Source organism: Rana temporaria, chromosome 4 (assembly GCF_905171775.1).
Source record: "Rana temporaria chromosome 4, aRanTem1.1, whole genome shotgun sequence".
NCBI classification, from domain to species: Eukaryota; Metazoa; Chordata; class Amphibia; order Anura; family Ranidae; genus Rana; species Rana temporaria.
In genome coordinates, this window is record NC_053492.1 from 187,672,732 (window position 1) to 187,694,738 (window position 22,007).

A 22,007-nucleotide genomic window follows, 5' to 3' on the forward strand; every position below is an offset into this window, starting at 1 on the left:
GAGAACAACGTAGATATAAATCTTCTGTGCAAAAATCGTGCTCACTCCCTATGGTCCCGCACTCACCAGATACTTGAACCCCTGCAGGGGTAACAGGCGTTCACAGTATAATATACTGACAAATCCCTGGATCTTCCCAGAATCTAAAAAACTCCACCGCTCAGAAGAGGAGACAAATAGATTGCCCAATAACGTGATACCGTTTAAAAATGATGAACAATTTTATTCACATTTAACAGGGTACTCACATTTGGTAGAAAGGTTAATACACATAAAACATAAAAACGTGAGCAGACGCTACTCTAAGCTACAGCACGTTTTTATGTTTTATGTGTATTAACCTTTCTACCAAATGTGAGTACCCTGTTAAATGTGAATAAAATTGTTCATCATTTTTAAACGGTATCACGTTATTGGGCAATCTATTTGTCTCCTCTTCTGAGCGGTGGAGTTTTTTAGATTCTGGGAAGATCCAGGGATTTGTCAGTATATTATACTGTGAACGCCTGTTACCCCTGCAGGGGTTCAAGTATCTGGTGAGTGCGGGACCATAGGGAGTGAGCACGATTTTTGCACAGAAGATTTATATCTACGTTGTTCTCACGTGGAAGAAGCACACAGCACTTTCAATTATTTATTTATTTATTTACTGCATGGAACTCTTTTGCATAAAGACTCTTTAACTGTTTGTTGAAAGCACACTGCACTATATATATATTTATTTTCATTGATTCACTTATTTTTGCATGAAGCAGAGATGGAATGAGATTTTAGCACTGGAACACTTTTTGAGTTTATTTGTATTTTGAATTACTCTGGTTGTTATTTGGATCACCACGCAACATTTTTGGGTTTTTTGTTTTTATTGTTTTTATTGTATCACCCATACAACATTTTTTATTGTATCACCCATACAACATTAATTATTATTTGACATTTAGTCTACACTTTAGGTTGGCGCCACCACCTGCTTTCTATATTATTTCAATCTCTCCTGTCAGCCAAGGAAGCTGCCATCTTGGCCTCTGTTTGATTTTCAACTGCCATGGTTCTGCACATGTGATCACGTATGACACCAGTGATTGGATGATGTGACAGTTATATTGCTGGCATATGCTGGGAATGTAACTGTGTTTTGAAACTGGTAAATCAATGGGTTTAGTTCCTCTTTAAGATTAAACAAATACAATTATTATACATGTGTAGGCAATATGTCCATAAAATGTTTGACAACTCTGTAGGCAGAGAAAAGAGCAGTGGTGATATTCCATACAAATGCTAAGATATACATATTATTTAAACTGATCCGACTACAGCAAATTTGATTCTAATTTGTTCACAGTTACTGATCACTGTTGACATCATTATTTGTGCTTCATTAAACACCTCTGACAGACATAACTATTATTTTTTTAACTTCTTAAAGAGTCCTAAATATATAACTTTACATTTTTTACAGGAATTTGAGCAGTCAAGTTCTGAAAATAATGAAACTGCATCATCTAGCTTGGTTTTAAAGCCTAGTCAAGCAAGCAGTTCAGTGAGTTTAAACCTTTTTATTGTTAGCTGGTACTAGTTATGAACATTTTACATTTGGTGGGCAGTCTACAATATTTGAATAGTTATCATTCATTGTTTGTTTTAATCATTTAGGGTCCAGCAGAAGGAATAGCCATCATCCACCAGTTTCCATTTTCCTCTAGTTTACAGCGTATGTCTGTCATTACACAAGATATTGGACAAGATAAACATGTAGTATATATGAAAGGAGCTCCTGAGATGGTGATTCAATTCTGCAGGGAAGACAGTGGTAAGATATATTGTCACATTTCATTTTAGGTAACATTATAGTTTCTGTTTACACAAAATGATTTTATACCACTAGGTGGCTCTCTAGTACCCGAAATACAAGTTTCTATTATACATCTATTTTCTTGGCTGACTGTTCACACAATGGTAAATTAAAACATTAAACCACTTCCTTGTAGGCACTTTGATTTATTTTTATTTGTATGTTATCGGGATATTTCCCAGTTTTTAAGGCGGGATAAGCCTGGATGCTACATATATGGTCGGCAGTTGTACCACTCTCAGGCCGTTGATTTTTTTTTTATGTAACTGCCTGTATTGTGTAAGTTTGATGTTGTCTCTTTGTTTATTGTGTTTTGTGGCATTGCTGTGCCTCATAGTTCTCTGCTGGGAATGGTCTATTTTTGTTTTTGTATTGTGCCATATTTTTTGTAATAAAAACGTATTGAACAAAAAAACTGAAAACCACTTCCAAGCCCCACAATGAAGACTACGGGGCAGATCCACAAAAGAATTATGCCGGCGTATCTACTGATACGCCGCACAATTTTAAAGTTCCTGCGTCGTATCTTTGTTTTGTATCTACAAAACAAGATACAACGGCATCTGGGATCGATCCGACAGGCGTACGTCTTAGTACGCCGTCGGATCTTAGGTGCATTTCTCCGCCGGCCGCTAGGTGGCGTTTCCTTTTAATTCCGCGTAGAGTATGCAAATTAGCTAGTTACAGCGATCCACGAACGTACGTCCGGCCGGCGCATTTTTTTACGTCGTTTGTGTTCGGCTTTTTCCGGCATATAGTTAAAGCTGCTATATGGTGGCGTACTCAATGTTAAGTATGGCCGTCGTTCCCGCGTCGAAATTTGAAATTTTTAACGTCGTTTGCGTAAGTCGTTCGCGAATAGGGATTTGCGTAGAATGACGTCACCGTCGTAAGCATTGGCTTGTTCCGGTTTTAATTTCGAGCATGCGCACTGGGATACCCCCACGGACGGCACATGCGCCGTTAAAAAAAAAAATTGTTAACGTCGGGTCACAACGTATTTACATAAAATACGCCCCCATAACATCGTTTTGAATTGCGCACCCTTACGCCGCCAAAGATACACTACGCCGCCGTAACTTACAGCGTGCATTCTTTTTGGATTTAAAAATAAATAAATAAGTTACGGCGGTGTAGTGTATCTTAGATACGCTACGCCCGGCGGGAAGATGCGCCACGCTACGTGGATCTGCCCCTACTAGATTAGTGCAGAATCTACACTCCTCAAAACATAAGAGGCCCAGAACTTTAGAATTCCCAAACATCTCACAAATCTCTTTAAAACTCAGCTAAGGCATTGCTGAAATAAATGATTACAACTTTTGACTCTCGATTGCCTACTTTCATAGTAACATCAAATTCAAACACATACAAACACTTGGTAGATGCACAAATGATGAATGCCAACAGCAAGAAACGTTTTAATGTGCAAACCGTGTGCAACTCTAACAGAATAGACGTGGAAAAACCTTTCTCTCATAACTCAAAACCAAAACACCTTGGTCGTTTATGATGCTGGCAAAAACCTTTACCTTTATTTCAAAGGCTTATAATTAATTTCTAAAAGTGACTCTGACAGCCTAAAACTAAATATCCAGTTTAAGGATTCATGCAAAAGAAAAAGCAGAATACTAGGGAGGATGGGTGAATATATTACCTCTTCTCTTTCAGGAACTTTAATCTTAATATCAATGAAAGCAATGAATGCCTCTGTCCACTAACTAAAACTAGGATCAATGTATTGTCTACTTCTTATCTAACTCCTTGATATTGGCGTTTGTATTATTGGACTTTTTCCACCCACCCCAAAATTCATTTAACCTGCATTTACTACCAGCTTGGGATACCAGCTATTATAAATTATAAGTTACTATGGGTATCTAAGGGAGACAACAAATAAGGTAAATGAGATGCCCCCATTACCCCTTGTCTACCTTGTCTTATAAGCTCTGTTTTCAATTTCAAATATGAGGAAGACTCATCAAAATCAACAGAAACATTTCTGTGTTTTTTTTTTTTACTAAATAAAAAAAGTTTTCTACAAAAAAAATTTACACATTTATTAAGAATAAAGTCACATTTAATAGAGTCACATTTTTGTATAGTCTTGAGTAGCTCTAACAAAATAAATAAATAACCAGAAATAAATCCAATCAGCTGGGAATTTACTTACTGTTTTTAGTGTAAGTACTACATTTAAAATACAAAAATGCTACCTAAAAAATATATGTTAATGTAATCAGTGAAAGAAAATTTAGAAAGAAAATGTCCTGAGTTGTTTCTAAGTCTTTAGCTTTTATCTAACCAAAAATATTCATGAATTACCTATGTTGTCCCCTAATCTTTAAACCTAATATATATATATATATATATATATATATATATATATATATATATATATATATATACATATATATATATACATACAGTATATATATATATATATATATATATATATATACACATACAGTATATATATATATATATATATATATATATATATATATATATATATATATATATATATATATATACTGTATGTATATATATATATATATATATATATATATATATATTGCAGCTTAAAATGTTACTAAAGACAAAACATCTTTTTGTTTCTGTTTGAGCCAAGGAGATTCCCCCTCTCTATTTGTCCTATATACTGTTATAATCTAAAGTCTAATTAAAAGTAAATTCCACATTTCGGGTTGATTCAGAACAAAAATATAGAGGGCAAATCTTCCAATGGGGTCATTATTTATAGTGACCCTGATGACACACCGGAATGCCCTCACTTTGGAGGGATTTCTTCTTACTTCCTGGCTATGGGAAGTGAACAGAAACAATACAGCTGGCAAAAAAATCTAAAATGTAAAAGAAAGTTTTGCCTTTAGTTACACCAGAAGGTCTTTTTCACACGAACACCTACAAATGCAGAATTCTTAGGCATTTGGGCATTTTTATTTTATTGATCTAAAAGCAACCCAACACAACTCAAGGAAAGCTAGAAGAATGTTAAGTGCACATGTGAATATGGGTATGTATTACCCTGTTCTCAGATTTGTATGCAGGAATTTTCTGCCATGTATCTGAAGTTAATACATCAGTACCATGTACTCTGAGGCCTCGTACACACGACAGAGTTTCTCGGCAGAATTCAGCGAGAAACTCGGTCAGAGCCGGATTCTGCCGAGAAACTCTGTCGTGTGTACACTTTCAGCCCGATGGAGCTGCCGAGGAACTCGTCGAGAAAATAGAGAACATGTTCTCTATTTTCTCGTTGTTCTATGGGAGAACTCGGCCCGCCGAGCTCCTCGGCGGCTTCAGGGCTGAACTCGCCGAGGAACTCGATGTGTTTGGCACGTCGAGTTCCTCGGTCGTGTGTCTACGAGGCCTTACAGTTCTTAGATGCCTAGATGTGTTGGATGTCTTGTTTTTCTTTTTTCAGAGTTGTATTACTTTTATTTTCTCCCTGTCTTTGGGTGACAGTGCTTATTCTCTATGTTGATGCTAAGGAGGAGCAGTGCTGTTACCCTAGAACAACAAATGTGTTAGGACTAAAGGAGACCCTACATCCCCATACCAAAAGGGAAGGTATTTTGTAGTCTATTTGTAGTCTAGTATTGGTGCAGCAAAGACGGAAGGTTATTAGCCAACAAGTTCTTTTTTTTTATTTGCAACTATCGAACAGATCTTACAAAATGTTTTCAATTGTATGTTTGATGAACCAAGGGTATCAAAAAAGAGAAGTTTGTTAGATTTTAAAATGAATGCAAAATAGGGTTCATTGGGACCCCAGAGACCCAAAGAAGCCAAAGGGGGGTAGTTGGGGGCTAGTGGACTATATCGGTACCAAGTAAATCAATTATACAGAAGAGTATAATACAGGTAAAGTATAATACAGTTTTTTTTACCTGTATTATACTCTTCTGTATAATTGATTTACTTGGTACCGATATAGTCCACTAGCCCCCAACTACCCCCCTTTGGCTTCTTTGGGTCTCTGGGGTCCCAATGAACCCTATTTTGCATTCAAATTATGTTAGGATGATGGTACTTTAATGTTATGTTATTATTTTTTTCTACTGAGAGGTCTCCATATAAATCAGATTTTAAAATTAAATTTATATTTTATTGTGTCATACAGTTCCAAAGGGCTTTTCTAGTGAACTTCAGTTTTACACCATGAAAGGATTTCGAGTTATTGGACTGGCTTATAAAGTGCTGAAAGAAGTAAAAAAATGGAGCAATAGCAGCTTCGTAAGGTGTGATATGCTATATAAAGTATAAGTATAAGTATAAATGTTTTTTGGTGGAAACAGCTAACTGGTTCAAAACAGTGCAAACCTTCAATAACACTTGGGTGATGTCAGCTTGTCATTTTGATGGAGATCATTATTACAAAACTGACACCATTCTGTTTAGTTAGCATTTTCAACGTATTTGCATTACAATTAATTGTATAGAGCTACAGATGATATACAATAGTAAATTGTCAATAATATACTTAAGTCTGATTCATTCCACTTGTTATTTGATTTATAACCAGCTTAAGCAAACACACCTACACTAGAAATAACATAATCTACTTATACATTATTTACATATCTACTAACCTGGCATAAATATCTATTTTGCCTGCAGAAAAATAATTACTGTTTAGTCTTAGAGAAGGATAACCAAACATCCCTTTATTTCAGGGAGGATGTTGAATCTGATCTGGAATTTCTTGGTTTGCTTATATTGGAAAACAAATTAAAACCTGAAACCAAACCTGTTCTACAAGAACTGAGTGCTGCCAACATCAGAACTGCCATGATCACTGGTAAACCTGAGGTTTTACATATATATTCACAGTTAACTATTTTGTAATATGACATACAGAATCTTTTATGTGATCGTTTTTTGCAATATATAGTCAAAATGTTTTAAGAAATCATTCATCACTGTAACGGTAATTTTGGTGACATTTATATTGTCTCTCACATCCTGTATGGCTAAAAGAGTGTTGTTTTCTTTCTTATTAACACATCAGGTGATTCTCAGGGTAGGAATATACTTCTGACCCCTAGGGGAAATGCCTTTTTACCCATTTGTTAGTGTGATCATTTAGTATCACACTTACAAAATCATACATTATAGACCCATAAGGCAAGTCAAGTCTGGGGGGAAAGGCTGGAAGAAACTGTAACAGGGGTTGATTTACTAAAACTGGAGAGTTCAAAATCTGCTACAACTGTGCATAGAAACCAATTGGCTTTCAGGTTTTTTGTTTGTCAAAACTTAATTGACCAAGCTGTAGTTAGAAGCTGATTGGTTACCATGTACAGCTGCATCAGATTTTGCACTTTCCAGTTTTAGTAAATGAACCCCATTTTGCCCTCTTTGTGTTAGTTGGCCTAGCATAGAAAAACTAGAAAGGACTGAAACCTGTAGCCTTCTAATTCTAGATATATGAAGACATAATAAGTAAAATTAAAAGTACACTCTACACCAGCCTTTCTAACCCTTTTTAACCTGGGGGAACACTTGACATAATGTTCTAGGCTCAGGCTTCCAACCGCTTCTAATAATTACTATACCTACAGCTCACAGTACTTGGTGACGGTCAGTCGGAATAATGATATTTACTTTTGTGTCCATTGGGAAGATTCGTCCCCAACCTTACAATAACCTAAAAAGATCATTGGTGTCAGTGGTTACTCATCTGAAAAGCAGTAGTTGTTCTTTGCTTAAGGAACCCCTAGCAACCTGAGGAGGAATCTGGCTGAGAAAGGCTGCACTACATTATACCAACAAAACTGCACCTGTAAGGACAGAGATTGTGCAATTTTGGGAAGACAGCCAAACTGTGCTGTCAGGTAGGCAGTCTGGAAACTTTCGTAAACATGTGCAGCAATCTTGTTATCCAAGGCCATGGTCTATGTTAGCCATGCTCATGGTCTATGTTGGCCATGCTCATGGTCTATGTTGGCCATGCAGAAATCTGGCTTCACAATATGGACAATTTTGCTGGGTCTGTGATTGCAACAGATTTCCCACAGGCTGACTTTCCTTGGGGTGGATATCCTAATGTATCCTAATGCTTTTATTTTCCTTTGTGATAATTAGCACTTAAACCACCTCACATCCCCCCAACCTTAGCTCTCCATAGATACAACATACATTTAGCAAAGCCATGCCTACATGTTTATGAAGCAATCCACAGAGTTAAAGTGTAAGAAAACCCCCCTATGATTTTCAGCCAAGGAAGCTGCCATCTTTGCCTCTGTTTAATCTACAACTGCCATGATGCTGCACATGTGATTAGTTATGACACCAACCATTGGATGGCTTGACAGTTTGGTTGAGAGCGCAACCAATGGGAGTGTTACATTTCCGGCACGTGCCAGGAATGAAACTGTTTTATGGATGGGTTTACTTCCGCTTTAAATTTAAGTGGTTTTAAATTATTTAAAACAAATAACGTGAATAAACATGCTATACCCACCTGCTCTGATCCTCCTTTATAGGGTCCTCCATCAGCGATCTTGGTCTCCTTTTCTTTGTCTACCCCATAGCAAGCGTTTGGTATGGGTGCTCTTGATTGGTCTTGATCCCGAACTGGGCTGTGTGCGTCCATTGACACATGCAGGGCAGCTCGGTCCTATCCCCTGCTTTCTGCTCACAATATTTGACTGAAAGTAGCAGGAGCCAATGGGTAGAGAGAAGAGAAGACTAGCAGTGGGCACAGTGCTGGATCGATACAGAACTCAAGTATGTATTTGAGGAGGGGGATGGGCACAGCAAGTGGCAAAATATTTGTTATCCTAATCCATGAAATGCAAAAAATTAGTAGTGAAGTCTGAAAAAAAGGTTCCCCCCTGCAAGTTAATGGCATACTGTAATGTGCTAGTAAGCACTGCATACTATTACATTATTACAGACTTACCTGTAAATGGATCCCTCCAGTGGCTGACTGTCATTGCTGACAGGGCTACCATCTTTATCTGGTCTACGTCGGCTCTTAAATTGCTGAGCTACGATAGTGTAGATTCGATGCACATGCACGGGAGTCACAACCACGTTACAGATTGATGGCACATTCAACGTGCCCTCAATTCAGAGCGCATTGTATATGCCCGGTGATGTCACCAGCTGCAGAAATTGTGAATATCTTCTAAACATTGCATGTTTAGGAGATATTAATTGTACTTATAGGTAAGCTTTATTATAAGCTTACATGTAGGTAAAAGTGACCTATCGCATTAAGTTAAAAACTGCTTTACTTTAGAACCACTTCAAGTGCAGTTAAAACACGTCTACATATTCAGCCACTCTCTGAAATTTGTCAATGTGTATCTTCTCCTTGGGGGCCAGTGAACTGTGCTCCCACACTGCACTAAGGTTTAGTCAGCCCACTATGACCATAATTGCCACTAATTTGCACTCAGCAGTGCAATTTTAATTTTTTCAGGGGTCTTTTTTCTGCCCAACAAGCCCACAAAGGCAAAAATGCCAGAACTGCCACATTGCCAGTCCAGGCTTGTTTTCAAATCTATGAGAATAGCTATGTCACAGTACAATGTGTTTTTTTTTCTGAACAGGTGATAATTTACAAACAGCTATAACAGTGGCAAAAACATCTGGCTTAGTACCAGAGAACAGTAGTATGATCCTTGTAGAAGCTGAAGAACCGTCTGAACTGAGCTCTGCAAAAATTTCCTGGCATCCGGTTGAAAGCCAAGAACAACCTATGAGTAATACCAAAGTATGTTTAGTCATTTATTTCCTGTTATGGGGAAACCGTAATGGCCTGGGGTCATGTTTATGTATTGACGCGTTTCGTTTTTTTTTTACCTTACATGTCAGCAGCAGCCCACTGTTTAAATAATTTAATGTGTTCGATTTGATTATTTATTGCACATACCATAGCGTGGGCACTTATCTTATTTTTTCATCTTTTTTATCTTATTTTTTCATGTTTATGTATTGTTTTTATGTATTGTTTTGTACATTAACTTTAACACATTTTTAAAAGACGTTTAAAACATTTTTAATATTTTATATACAATTGTTCGTTATACTTAGGCATTTAATACAGTGTGCCCTCCCCTCTTAAACCTGGCATGGTTTGCAGGGTTTCTAAATTGAAAGTCCAGCAGTAGCTACTTTCTTTGTGACTCGTACTACCTAACTGGCACTTCCATAGGGCTCCATTCAGCTTTGAGTGTAATTTGAGCTTTAGCAATTCATTTTGCTGTATTTATTCAGAGAAGCCATTAAGGTTAGTCTAGGAAACATGAAAGGAAGCCTAGAGCTTCACCTGTTGGCTGGAAGTAGTAAATGAGAACTAATCATATACCATATACCATTTGTATCTAACAATCAACAAAATGGAAAAAAAATCATAATTCTTTAAACAATTTACATAACTATATACATAAATACTATACATTTCCTCTAAGATGCCAATGTTAGGGTATATTAAATAAAAATACAGTATGACGCCACTAAGGCTTCTTTCACACTATGGATTGTATGTCCGTTTTATAATATCCGTATTACACCTATTAACGGACGTTTATTAACGGATTTAATAACGGATAAATATTTTACCATTCTTCCTTTATTGAAAACGGATAATGTTTATCCGTATATATCCGTATACATCCGTTATATCATTCCTTTCTAACGTCCGTTAATAAAAAACATTTCACCCTTTCTTGAAGTCCAGCTCCAGAAGTCGTATGGATATTCAGGGAAACCCCGCCGTCAATTTAAAACAAAAATTACGTGCGGTTCCCGGTAAATATCCTAACCAGACCCTTCAGGTCTGGTATGGATATTCAGGGGAACCCCGCCGTCAATTTAAAACAAAAATGACGTGCAGTTCCCCCTAAATATCCATAACCAGACCCATTATCCGAGCACGTTGACCTGGCCGGCCGCAGAAAAGAGGGGGGGACAGAGTGCGGCCCCCCCTCTCTCCTGAACCGCACCAGGCCACATGCCCTCAACATGGGGAGGATGTCCCCATGTTGATGGGGACAAGGGTCTCATCCCCACAACCCTTGCCCGGTGGTTGTGGGGGTCTGCGGGCGGGAGGTTTATCAGAATCTGGAAGACCCCTTTAACAAAGGGGACCCCCAGATCCTGACCCCCCCCTGTGTGAAATGGTAATGGGGTACACTGTACCTCTACCATTTCACGAAGGAAGTAAAAAGTATTGTAAAAAAAACACACTGACACAAAAGAATAAAGTCCTTTATTTAAAAAAAAAAAAAAACTCCAGCGCTGAAAAATCCACTCGTTCCCGGCTTCCTGCGTTGTCCTGATCCAGCGACGGGTGCGGGTGATCTCCCGCGATGAGAAGATCCAGCGTCGGGTGACCTTTCCTCTTCTTGGTCTTCCCCAGTGATGTAGCAGAGGTACGTCAGAGGGGGCAGGGTCACGTGACGGGTGGCTCTGCCTCCTCTATATAAGAAATGTCACAGCTTCAGCCGCTCATTCGCTGGGCTGTGCCCAGCGGTGAGAGGAGGTCCGGGATGCTGCTGCGCCGGATGGATGGATCTTCACATCGCCGGAGCGGAGATCACCGACGCTGGATCTTCTCATCGCGGGAGATCACCCGCACCCGTCGCAGGATCAGGACAACGCAGGAAGCCGGGAACGAGTGGATTTTTCAGCGCTGGAGTTTTTTGTTTTTTTTTAATAAAGGACTTTATTCTTTTGTGTCAGTGTGTTTTTTTTACAATACTTTTTACTTCCTTCGTGAAATGGTAGAGGTACAGTGTACCCCATTACCATTTCACACAGGTGGGGGGTCAGGATCTGGGGGTCCCCTTTGTTAAAGGGGTCTTCCAGATTCTGATAAACCTCCCGCCCGCAGACCCCCACAACCACCGGGCAAGGGTTGTGGGGATGAGATCCAGCGACGGGTGCGGGTGATCTCCCGCGATGAGAAGATCCAGCGTCGGGTGATCTCCGCTCCGGCGATGTGAAGATCCATCCGGCGCAGCAGCATCCCGGACCTCCTCTCACCGCTGGGCACAGCCCAGCGAATGAGCGGCTGAAGCTGTGACATTTCTTATATAGAGGAGGCAGAGCCACCCGTCACGTGACCCTGCCCCCTCTGACGTACCTCTGCTACATCACTGGGGAAGACCAAGAAGAGGAAAGACCTTTCCTCTTCTTGGTCTTCCCCAGTGATGTAGCAGAGGTACGTCAGAGGGGGCAGGGTCACGTGACGGGTGGCTCTGCCTCCTCTATATAAGAAATGTCACAGCTTCAGCCGCTCATTCGCTGGGCTGTGCCCAGCGGTGAGAGGAGGTCCGGGATGCTGCTGCGCCGGATGGATGGATCTTCACATCGCCGGAGCGGAGATCACCCGACGCTGGATCTTCTCATCGCGGGAGATCACCCGCACCCGTCGCAGGATCAGGACAACGCAGGAAGCCGGGAACGAGTGGATTTTTCAGCGCTGGAGTTTTTTTTTTTTTTTTAATAAAGGACTTTACTCTTTTGTGTCAGTGTGTTTTTTTTACAATACTTTTTACTTCCTTCGTGAAATGGTAGAGGTACAGTGTACCCCATTACCATTTCACACAGGGGGGGGGTCAGGATCTGGGGGTCCCCTTTGTTAAAGGGGTCTTCCAGATTCTGATAAACCTCCCGCCCGCAGACCCCCACAACCACCGGGCAAGGGTTGTGGGGATGAGACCCTTGTCCCCATCAACATGGGGACATCCTCCCCATGTTGAGGGCATGTGGCCTGGTGCGGTTCAGGAGAGAGGGGGGGCCGCACTCTGTCCCCCCCTCTTTTCTGCGGCCGGCCAGGTCAACGTGCTCGGATAATGGGTCTGGTTATGGATATTTAGGGGGAACCGCACGTCATTTTTGTTTTAAATTGACGGTGGGGTTCCCCTGAATATCCATACCAGACCTGAAGGGTCTGGTTATGGATATTTACCGGGAACCGCACGTCATTTTTGTTTTAAATTGACGGCGGGGTTCCCCTGAATATCCATGCTCAGTAAAATTAACGTCCATTAACATAACGGACATTTACGGAGACATTTACTAACGTCCATGTGCCATAGACTTCAATGTTAAAATATAACAGACGTTAATATATCCGTTACTTGCAACGGACAAAAAATTTACAAAAAATAGTGCAAGACCCGTCACATATTCCGTTATAACTAACGTCCGTATGTTATAACGGACTATTACGGATCTTTACGGAACATAAAAAAATCCCATAGACTTTAATGATATTTTATAAAGGACGTATAACTTCCGTTTTTTAACATTATCTGACGGATTTTAAAACGGATTATTAAAACGGATTTATTTTGTAGTGTGAAAAGGGCCTTAATGTTTAGGCACACAACTATTCTCTGCATTTATTATTACTTTGTAACCCTCTGTTGTTGCTCAGGTGTCATTAAATATCAATATTGAAGGAAGAACAATTTTAGAGGAAGCACAAGGCGACTATTATTTTGCCATGAGTGGGAGCACATATCAAGTTGTCTTGCAGCATTTTCAGAGTTTGCTACCAAAAGTAAGTTTTTTTCCATACAATAGTAAATCTTTCTATATATTTTGGATTCCTAAAGTTATTTCAGTACATTAACACATTTTTAAACATGGATTAATACACTCCCAGTATAACCTAAATATATAAGATCAATACAAGAAAGTGAACACTTAGAAGTATTTACTGATGCTTAACAATGCATGTCCTAGACTTTATTATACCTGTTACTGCTAATATGTTTTTGTGTAATAAAAATCAGGATAATACATGATAGCAAGCTGTCACTTAATTTTAACCATTCAAGTTAAAGGATAAGTTCACAGTTTGGAGTATGTTACACATTACATCCCTATTTCAGGTGTAACATGTAATATGTTGCAGACCTGCCCCCACAACTCTGATCTCCACCCTCCCTGTGGCACCCTACCTGCTCTGACATTTTTAAAATAGCATGGCCATGCAGGGCTCCACCCATACAGCTGCTTCAATCATTCACAGTGATTTGTCAATGAGAGAACTACAAGTGCCATTATCTACTGAGGCTGATGGCTTGTAGTTCTCAATTAACTGCAATGGAACTAATGAATGCACTCATAGTTCATACACAAGCCCTGCAGCTTGCAGTCAGCCCATATGGATGTACAGGCTGACAGTTGCAGGGCTTGTCTACAGGATCCTGACATTATACTCCTGATTCACTGCAATGCTTTTCAGACTCCTGAGGAAAAAATAATAAATGGCCATTTCTTTCCTGCAAAAATATGTGCATTTATAATTTCTTCCCAAAAGGTGAACTTAGCATTTAGGCATACATTATGCAGGTCAGAAAAAGTAAAAAAAAAAAAAAAAACAACAAAAAACCCAGCAACAATAAAATAAGGAATATTGCCAAATTTGTTAGTGGCTAAATGGTTAGCACTTCTGTCTGTGGCACTGGAGTGTCCAGTTCAGAGACACAGCATGAAGTTTATACGTTCTCCCTGTACTTGTGTAGGTTTCCCAGCCAGGACCCTATCTGCATAGGGTTTGCATGTTCTCTCTGTGTTTGTCTGGGTTTCCTCATGCACCCCAAAGGTATTCTAGTAGGGTAATTGGCTCCATTCCAAATCGGCCCTAATATGTACTGTATGTGTATATGTACTTATCTGAAACCTTAGATTGTACGATCCTTGAGGGTAATGACTGATATGTATCTTCACTATAAATACATACATTTGTTAGCACTAAATAAATAGATGTAATAAATATTTGTAATAAGAAGTAAGAGCCACAAATAAAAAAAATAAAAAATCACATTTATTATATTAGGTGGGGTCTTGGTATGCAACTTTATTTGAGTCTATAAGGACCCACAGGTGTGTAGGTGTGACCAGCCATGAAATGAATTTCTTTGCAGAGAAGGTTTAATAAGATGAGCCTTTGAGAAGGTGGTAGCATTAGATAAATGTAAACCTACTCTCCAAAGTAGAAGTTCGCTATTTTTGTTGTCTTGGTTAGAGTGAGAAGCGGATTGGTCTCATGGGAAGTTTTAGTTGCTGTCTGTGCAACAGCAATAAAACCCATGTCCCAGAGCTACCATATTTTGGACTATGATATGAGATGAAAGACCCAGCAGAGTATCAAGTCGTGCCTTACTAATTCTAAAAAAATAAAAATAAATGGCTGGTCTGGTCAATGGAGCCGGTTCACACATCTCCGGGGCGGCCGCGGAGCACACAACAGAAGGCTCCTGTGCATAATTGCTTATTTGCTTAAAGGGGTTGTAAAGGTAAAACATTTTTTCCCTAAATAGCTTCCTTTATCTTAGTGCAGCCCTCCTTCACTTACCTCATCCTTCCATTTTGCTTTTAAATGTCCTTATTTCTTCTGAGAAATCCTCACTTCCTGTTCTTCTGTCTGTAACTCCACACAGTAATGCAAGGCTTGCTCCCTGGTGAGGAGAAGGCATCTTGAGGGGGGAGGGGGTGAGCAGGAGTGTCAGGACGCCCACTAACACACAGCTCCTTTCTCTATCTGCAAAGTAGAGAGTGTCCTGACACTGCTGCTCGCCCCCTCCCCCCTCAAGAGGCCTTTTCCACACCAGGGAGAAAGCCTTGCATTACTGTGTGGAGTTACAGACAGAATAACAGTAAGTGAGTATTTCTCAGAAGAAATAAGGACATTTACAAGCAAAATCGAAGGATGAGGTAAGTGAAGAAGGACTGCACTAAGGTAAATTAGGGAATTCTTTTTTTACCTTTACAACCCCCCTTTAAGTGTTATTCTAGCCAAATCTTTTTCTTTAGCTTTTAATAGAGTAAGAAATCTTTAGAACATGTGTCAGTTTTTTATCTGTCTGTATTCTGTTGATTTTTACCTTCATGTCTAGAGTTTTGAAAATTTAACAGTTAGAGCCAGGATTACATGCCCTCCTAGTCTGTTATTACCAGGGCTAGTGCCCTAGTTGAATGATGGTCCCTAATCCCTTGTTTCAGTAAACATTTTAACATTTTGAATTCATCATCACTATTTGTTTTTAGTGGCAATAGTCACCGTAACAAACAAAGAAGGGGAATCAGACAGCAATAAGAGTCTGACAGATTTTAACCCTTCTTTAGTCTATCCAAATGATTAAAGAAGAAGCTTTACCCAGAGATATAATCAATAATTACCAATGCCAGCTCTCGATGCCAGAATAGACAAATACATACATGTATAACATTTGTGTTTTTTTTTGCAGCTTCTTGTGAATGGGGCTGTCTTTGCGAGAATGTCACCTGGACAAAAATCCAGTTTAATAGAAGAATTCCAAAAACTAGAGTACGTTTTATGATGTATTACATGTTTATTAAAGAGCTTACTAGAAAAAAAAATCAACAGCAATATAACAGATTTATAATATTACACAGCTGATGTTTTAAAACATTTACAAAGTTGTTGCATATGAAATTGACTATAATCCTTACGATATTCTTACAGCTAGTAGGAATGCTGTGTCACCAGTGTAAGCACAATTTCAAAAACCATAAAAAAATTGAATGTGCTTTTCACATTGCTTTTGAATGGCAATGCACGTTAACATACCTGGGTTAACATACTGCACAGGTTTAGTTTAAACATTATTGGGGGTTAGGGAAGACAAAATAAAGTTACAAAGCACAGGCTTCAGGAAATACACAACTGGTCACCCCGAGAGGTGCTTTCAGTATTATGGTTGCAGCTGCTTGCATAAAATCAGATTATGTAAACATGATTTCATTTCTGACTTTGGTTCAGTTGCTATGTTTGCTTGATAGAATCGGCTCACTAAATGTTTTTAATTGCTGCCTGTAATTGCTTTTTAAAAATAGACATTAACTTTTGCTTTTTAAATCTCAACAGCTACTATGTGTGCATGTGTGGTGATGGAGCCAATGACTGTGGCGTAAGTATTCATATTTTTTTTTCTTTCTCTGTGAATGGTTAATGGCTCATTTACACCACAATCCCTACATGTGTGTTTAACTGCATTTGTATTGTGATTGCGGCATTTTTGCAATGAGTGTGGGGTGCATTTCGGATGATTTTTTTTGCCCTTATTTACATGCATTTGTGGTGCATTCGTGTACATACAGGTACATTTATCTGTAAAAAATTTTTTAACATGCTATACTTTTTTAAGAATGCATATTAAAGCACAGCAAAAAACATAAATAATGCTTAATAAAATGCACTGCAAACACAATAAAAACATACCACAAATACATTGCAAACTCATTTAATCGTGCATGCAAAGCTGCATGATCTCCCCAGCTGTGTTCACATAAGTAGCAGCAGATATCTTAAGTCTGGGTTATTTAAGTGAACAATCAGTATCAGAAAAACAAATGGAGGAGCTTGATTTGATGCAATTATAGATGCTTGCCAATCAATTTGGTAAATTAGATTATGACCATATTTGTTTGTTTATGGTCTTCGTACAATAAGAATCGGCTTCCACTTGCTGGGCTCTAAATTGCAGTTCTTCAGTATTCCCTTGTATTGGTATTGTCCGCTATTGTTTAGGCTTTTTATTGTAAGCATATTTTCCACAATGGTCCTAAAACATCATTAATGATTACTTTTACATTACAGGCTCTAAAAGTGGCCCATGCTGGCATATCACTGTCTGAGCAAGAAGCTTCCGTTGCCTCTCCATTTACTTCCCGTACTCCAAACATAAAATGTATCCCAGAACTAATCAAGTAAGCCGAGAAACACTTTGTTTATATATATATATATATATATATATATATATATATATATATATATATATATATATATATATATATAAAACTTATTTAACTGTTGAATAAAAAGTAAACACTTTCTAAATCTTGTGTTAAATTCTCTATACGATTTTGTTACTGTGCCCTATTTTAATGCTTTATGATGACAGCCAGGATATTACTATCAACTGAGCTTTCTGACTCTCCTCTTTATAGCACATTGTATACATGCTGTATTTATTGCTATAACGGATCCATAGGATAGCCAGTGACACTCTCAACAACCCCTATTGGGATCTTCATTGAAAATGCTGGAAATTACCCCCCAGGGAGGGGAAACTGGAAGTTTAGCAAATTGCAGTTCCCTGCTTTTAGGTAGCTAAGGATAGTGGCAGGAAAGTAGGAAAGTAGCTCTAAATCCTAATTATTTTATCAGCATTTTATTAGTATTGCTATCTTATCTTAAGATATTGATGTTAATATAGGTGGTCTCATTCCCAAGCAAGCGTTGTCTACACCTCAGAGGGTCTCCATTGTCTCTTGGGCTTATAGTGTAAAATAACAACTCTTCCACTAAAGTCAACAGCCTTTATTCAAAATTAATTCATAGTGCAGACAGACAGACAGCTCCCTGGGCCACAAATGATTATTTTACATGGTAAACACAGTTGGTTAGAATGCTGATACTGCATTGACTCTAAGCTCTCACAAGCAAGCAGGGGTCAAGTCCTGGGGAAAAAAGTGTGGGAACTCCCACCCAAGATCCACCCCCCACCAAAAAAATAAATAATGATACGCTAATATACATAATTACTAAACCGCATGTTTTTTTTATCCGATCCACTGTACCTTAGTAATCCTTTATGTTACTGGCCACTTCCTGTATATGGATTCTTCGGGTAGTGTGCGGGTATTCTATCACTTCCTCGATGCCGCAATGTCTCCTGGGAGCTTTTGTCATTATTCCCAGGAGACATTGCGGAGGTCTGCCGCGAGTTATCGTGGGATTTAGAAAGCAGCAGACCTCCGCAATGTCTCCTGGGAACAATGACAAAAGCTCCCAGGAGACATTGCGGCATCGAGGAAGTGACGGAATACCCGCACACTACCCGATGAATCCATATACAGGAAGCGGCCAGTAACATAAAGGATTACTAAGGTTCGTCTGCCCCTGACAGTGACTCGAGCTGGGCATCACCGCTTAGTGAAGGATTGGCTTGGGCAGCTTGGCTGCTCTAGTCCTGCAAAGGGAACTGAGTTCCTGCTGTGAAAAAAGTGCAGGAACTCCATTCCCACGCGTTCTCGCAGGACTTGAGCCCTGCAAGCAAGGCCCTATTAATCTTCTTGTATTAAATTGTATTTTAGTTCAATCTCATTGTATTAAAGTTTTCATAAACAGGGGTGGGGGTACAGGTGCAAGGTTCAGTTCTTCAAAAATGGTAAGTTATACGCATCAAAAATGTAGATATGAAGTTAGGTTCCACTAGTGGCAGGTAAAAAAAAACTAATGTCTCAGTTCATCTAGAAGGTAACTGGGAAGTCAAGAACCCAACTAGACATGTGCATTCGTTTTCGTCCGAATGCATTTTCGTCCGAATTTCAGGGATTTTCGCGTTCGTTTTAACAAACGATAATCGAACGTGCAGAATCCAAAATCCGAAAGACTTAACCTAAAAAGTGCTTTATTTTCATTTCATTGCGACAACAGTTCGATATAGATAGAAGATTCGACATGACGGGGTAAAGCACTGTGCAAACTGTTGGCATTATATAAATCCTGTATAATAATAATACTAATGCTATGGAGAATTTAGGTATGATGAGGCAAAAGTCAATGAATAGATGGATTGCTACTGTATAAGCTTAGAATTTGTATCCATCCAAGAACTTCCATGTTATAGTTACATAGTAGGTGAGGTTGAAAAAAGACACAAGTCCATCAAGTCCAACCTTTGGACCTATGATATGTGAATAAACAACACACTACTACTACATTGTTTTTATTACTTGCATGATTTGATAGCTAATGTTCTCTACCAGTTCCTGTAAATTAACCATAGAGATAAGTTTGCATTTGGTAGATTTGACTACCAAAACTACTTCTTTGTGAAAACTAATTTCACAATTATTTCAGCCAAGTGTACACGGAGCAGATAGTCACGCAGTGCCAATTTTATGATTTTTCTTAGCAATCATTTAGAAATATGCTTTCCCACCAATATATTTTGCAGTATGTCACAACGTGGCCTGGATTGTACAATGGTTAGTTCATGTTTATGGGTATCCTTCTCCCCAACCTGTATGAACGGCTGTGTCATAGCCATTAATGATTTCTTGTGTCTTCCTTCACAGGGAAGGGAGAGCTGCTCTGGTCACATCTTTCTGTGTTTTTAAATACATGACCCTTTATGCCATGATCCAGTTTGTGTGCTTATTGCTACTATACTGGGTAAATTCTTTTTTATGTATTCTTTTTTAGCACAATTGTTTGCTATAGCTTAATGTATACATAGGGATAAATGAAATTATATTATATAATAAATATAGAACTTCTTTCTTTTTTTTAGCAAGTTAACATCTTGTCAAACTACCAACTTCTTGCCCAGGATATGGCTGTAACTATCGTAGTCTGCTTAACAAGTAAGAAAAATTATATGTATACATTTTGTACATGCGCTTATCCACAGAAGCTATATCCCTGTCTAATTTTCAGAAGCCGGCAAAAGTTTTCAAGAAACAAAAGCAGAATGTGTTTAACCTGGTAATATCAAAAGTTCCCAAGTAACTATTGGGTAGTCTAAATGTTAAAGTGGTTCTCCAATCTTTTTTTTTTATTACTGGAGTGAAGGTTTGATCCTCTATTTGGGCTTTATTGCTGCCTGTGTCCCCATTGTAAAGATTGATGTTGTCACCAGCACAAATTAGATTTTTCAATTAAATATATAAATAATTCATTTCAGATAAGGGTAGGATTACATGCAGCTCGCAGAAATGCTCTGGGGGTCACTGGTGCAGAAAATAAAGGTAAATCTCCCCAGTGGAAACACAACAATAAGAACCCCAAAAGATCTAACTCTTGCAAACATTATCCAACACAATCAAAATGTCTGGAGTTTATCTTTCAACTACCTGTTTATTGAATGCCTAGTAAAGGACAATTTAGCCCTGGACAATATGGCCCGGATTCTGAAAGGGCTTACGATGGCGCAACGCCATGTGCGCCGTCGTAAGTCCTAATCTGGGCCGTCGTATCTATGCGACTGATTCTTAGAATCAGTTACGCATAGATAACCATTAGATCCGACAGGCGTAAGGCTCTTACGCTGTCAGATCTTTTTTTCGCCGCTGGGTGTCGACTCCGTTGTTTTCCCGATCGAGTATGCAAATTAGCAAAATACGCGAATTCCCGAACGTACAAGCGGTCGACGCAGTGAAGATACGACGTTTACGTTAGATTTGCGACGCGTAAAGTTGCCCCTGCCCGGATCATTTGAATTAGGCGGGCTTGCGCCGGGGGATTTACGCTACATCGCCGCAACTTTACAGATAAGTGCTTTGTGAATCAAGCACTTGCCTGTAAAACTTGCGGCGGAGTAACGTAAATGAGATATGTTACGCCGCCGCAGAAATGCGGCGATCTACGAAAATCTGCAAACATTTAAAAGAAGATTTTAAACAATGCAGTGGACGTGGGATGGGGGCCAGAATGGTTGTCTGCTGTGGAAACATTGCTGACGCTCAGTATCCCTACTGTACACATTATCAAGTATCAACAATAACTGTATGCCAGAACACAGAATGGGTGAATAATGCCATCTAGTGGCAACTTAACGTGATTGTAAACGATCACCTTGTAAAACAACCCATTCAGTTTAAAATTGAAATGAAAGGCAAAACATTTTTATATAGATATAAAAATAAAACTTTATAAATACCCGTATTCCCTTTTTTTTAAATGATCACATTCCCTCAGTTCTCAGCTGCATAAGAGCTGGGGGGAAGAGAAGCAGCAGCACACTGAGCTTCCAAGTGAATGGAAGTGCGGTGGGGGAGTGACAAGTCTGATCATTCGATGAGAGCAGGTTGAGGTGGTTTGCAGTGGTTTTTAACCCTTTCCCGGCTGCTAGCGGTGGGTAAAACCACCCCGCTAGTGGCTGAATAGCTGCGCCAAATTGACAGTAAAGCGCTGCTAAAAATAGCGGCGATTTACAGTGGACACCGCCCCGCCCCAGTGTGAAAGGGATCTTAGTGTTGTTAGTTTTTTATAGGAAAGCAGAGGGACTAGCAGGAACACCAGACATTTCACACAAAGGAAGCAATACAAAGAGAACAGGATACCTTTTTATACAAGTACATGGTACAGCAGGCACATATCATAAGTATGAAGTGTTGAGGTAACAAAAGC

At 39.1% G+C, this 22,007-nt stretch overlaps 1 protein-coding gene across 2 annotated transcripts in view; it reads left to right on the forward strand.

Annotated features, from left to right (window-relative positions):
* Nucleotides 1–22,007, forward strand: part of LOC120936830 (probable cation-transporting ATPase 13A4) — a 104,594-nt gene that overhangs the window by 54,724 nt on the left and 27,863 nt on the right. For both annotated transcript variants that reach the window (XM_040349529.1, XM_040349530.1), the window contains 11 exons: nt 1,460–1,540; nt 1,654–1,810; nt 6,000–6,117; nt 6,553–6,677; nt 9,439–9,602; nt 13,275–13,400; nt 16,096–16,175; nt 16,737–16,779; nt 17,469–17,578; nt 19,955–20,051; nt 20,170–20,242. In XM_040349529.1, the coding sequence (XP_040205463.1) occupies nt 1,460–1,540; nt 1,654–1,810; nt 6,000–6,117; nt 6,553–6,677; nt 9,439–9,602; nt 13,275–13,400; nt 16,096–16,175; nt 16,737–16,779; nt 17,469–17,578; nt 19,955–20,051; nt 20,170–20,242 (1,174 nt within the window). The remainder of the gene's footprint in view (nt 1–1,459; nt 1,541–1,653; nt 1,811–5,999; nt 6,118–6,552; nt 6,678–9,438; nt 9,603–13,274; nt 13,401–16,095; nt 16,176–16,736; nt 16,780–17,468; nt 17,579–19,954; nt 20,052–20,169; nt 20,243–22,007) is intronic.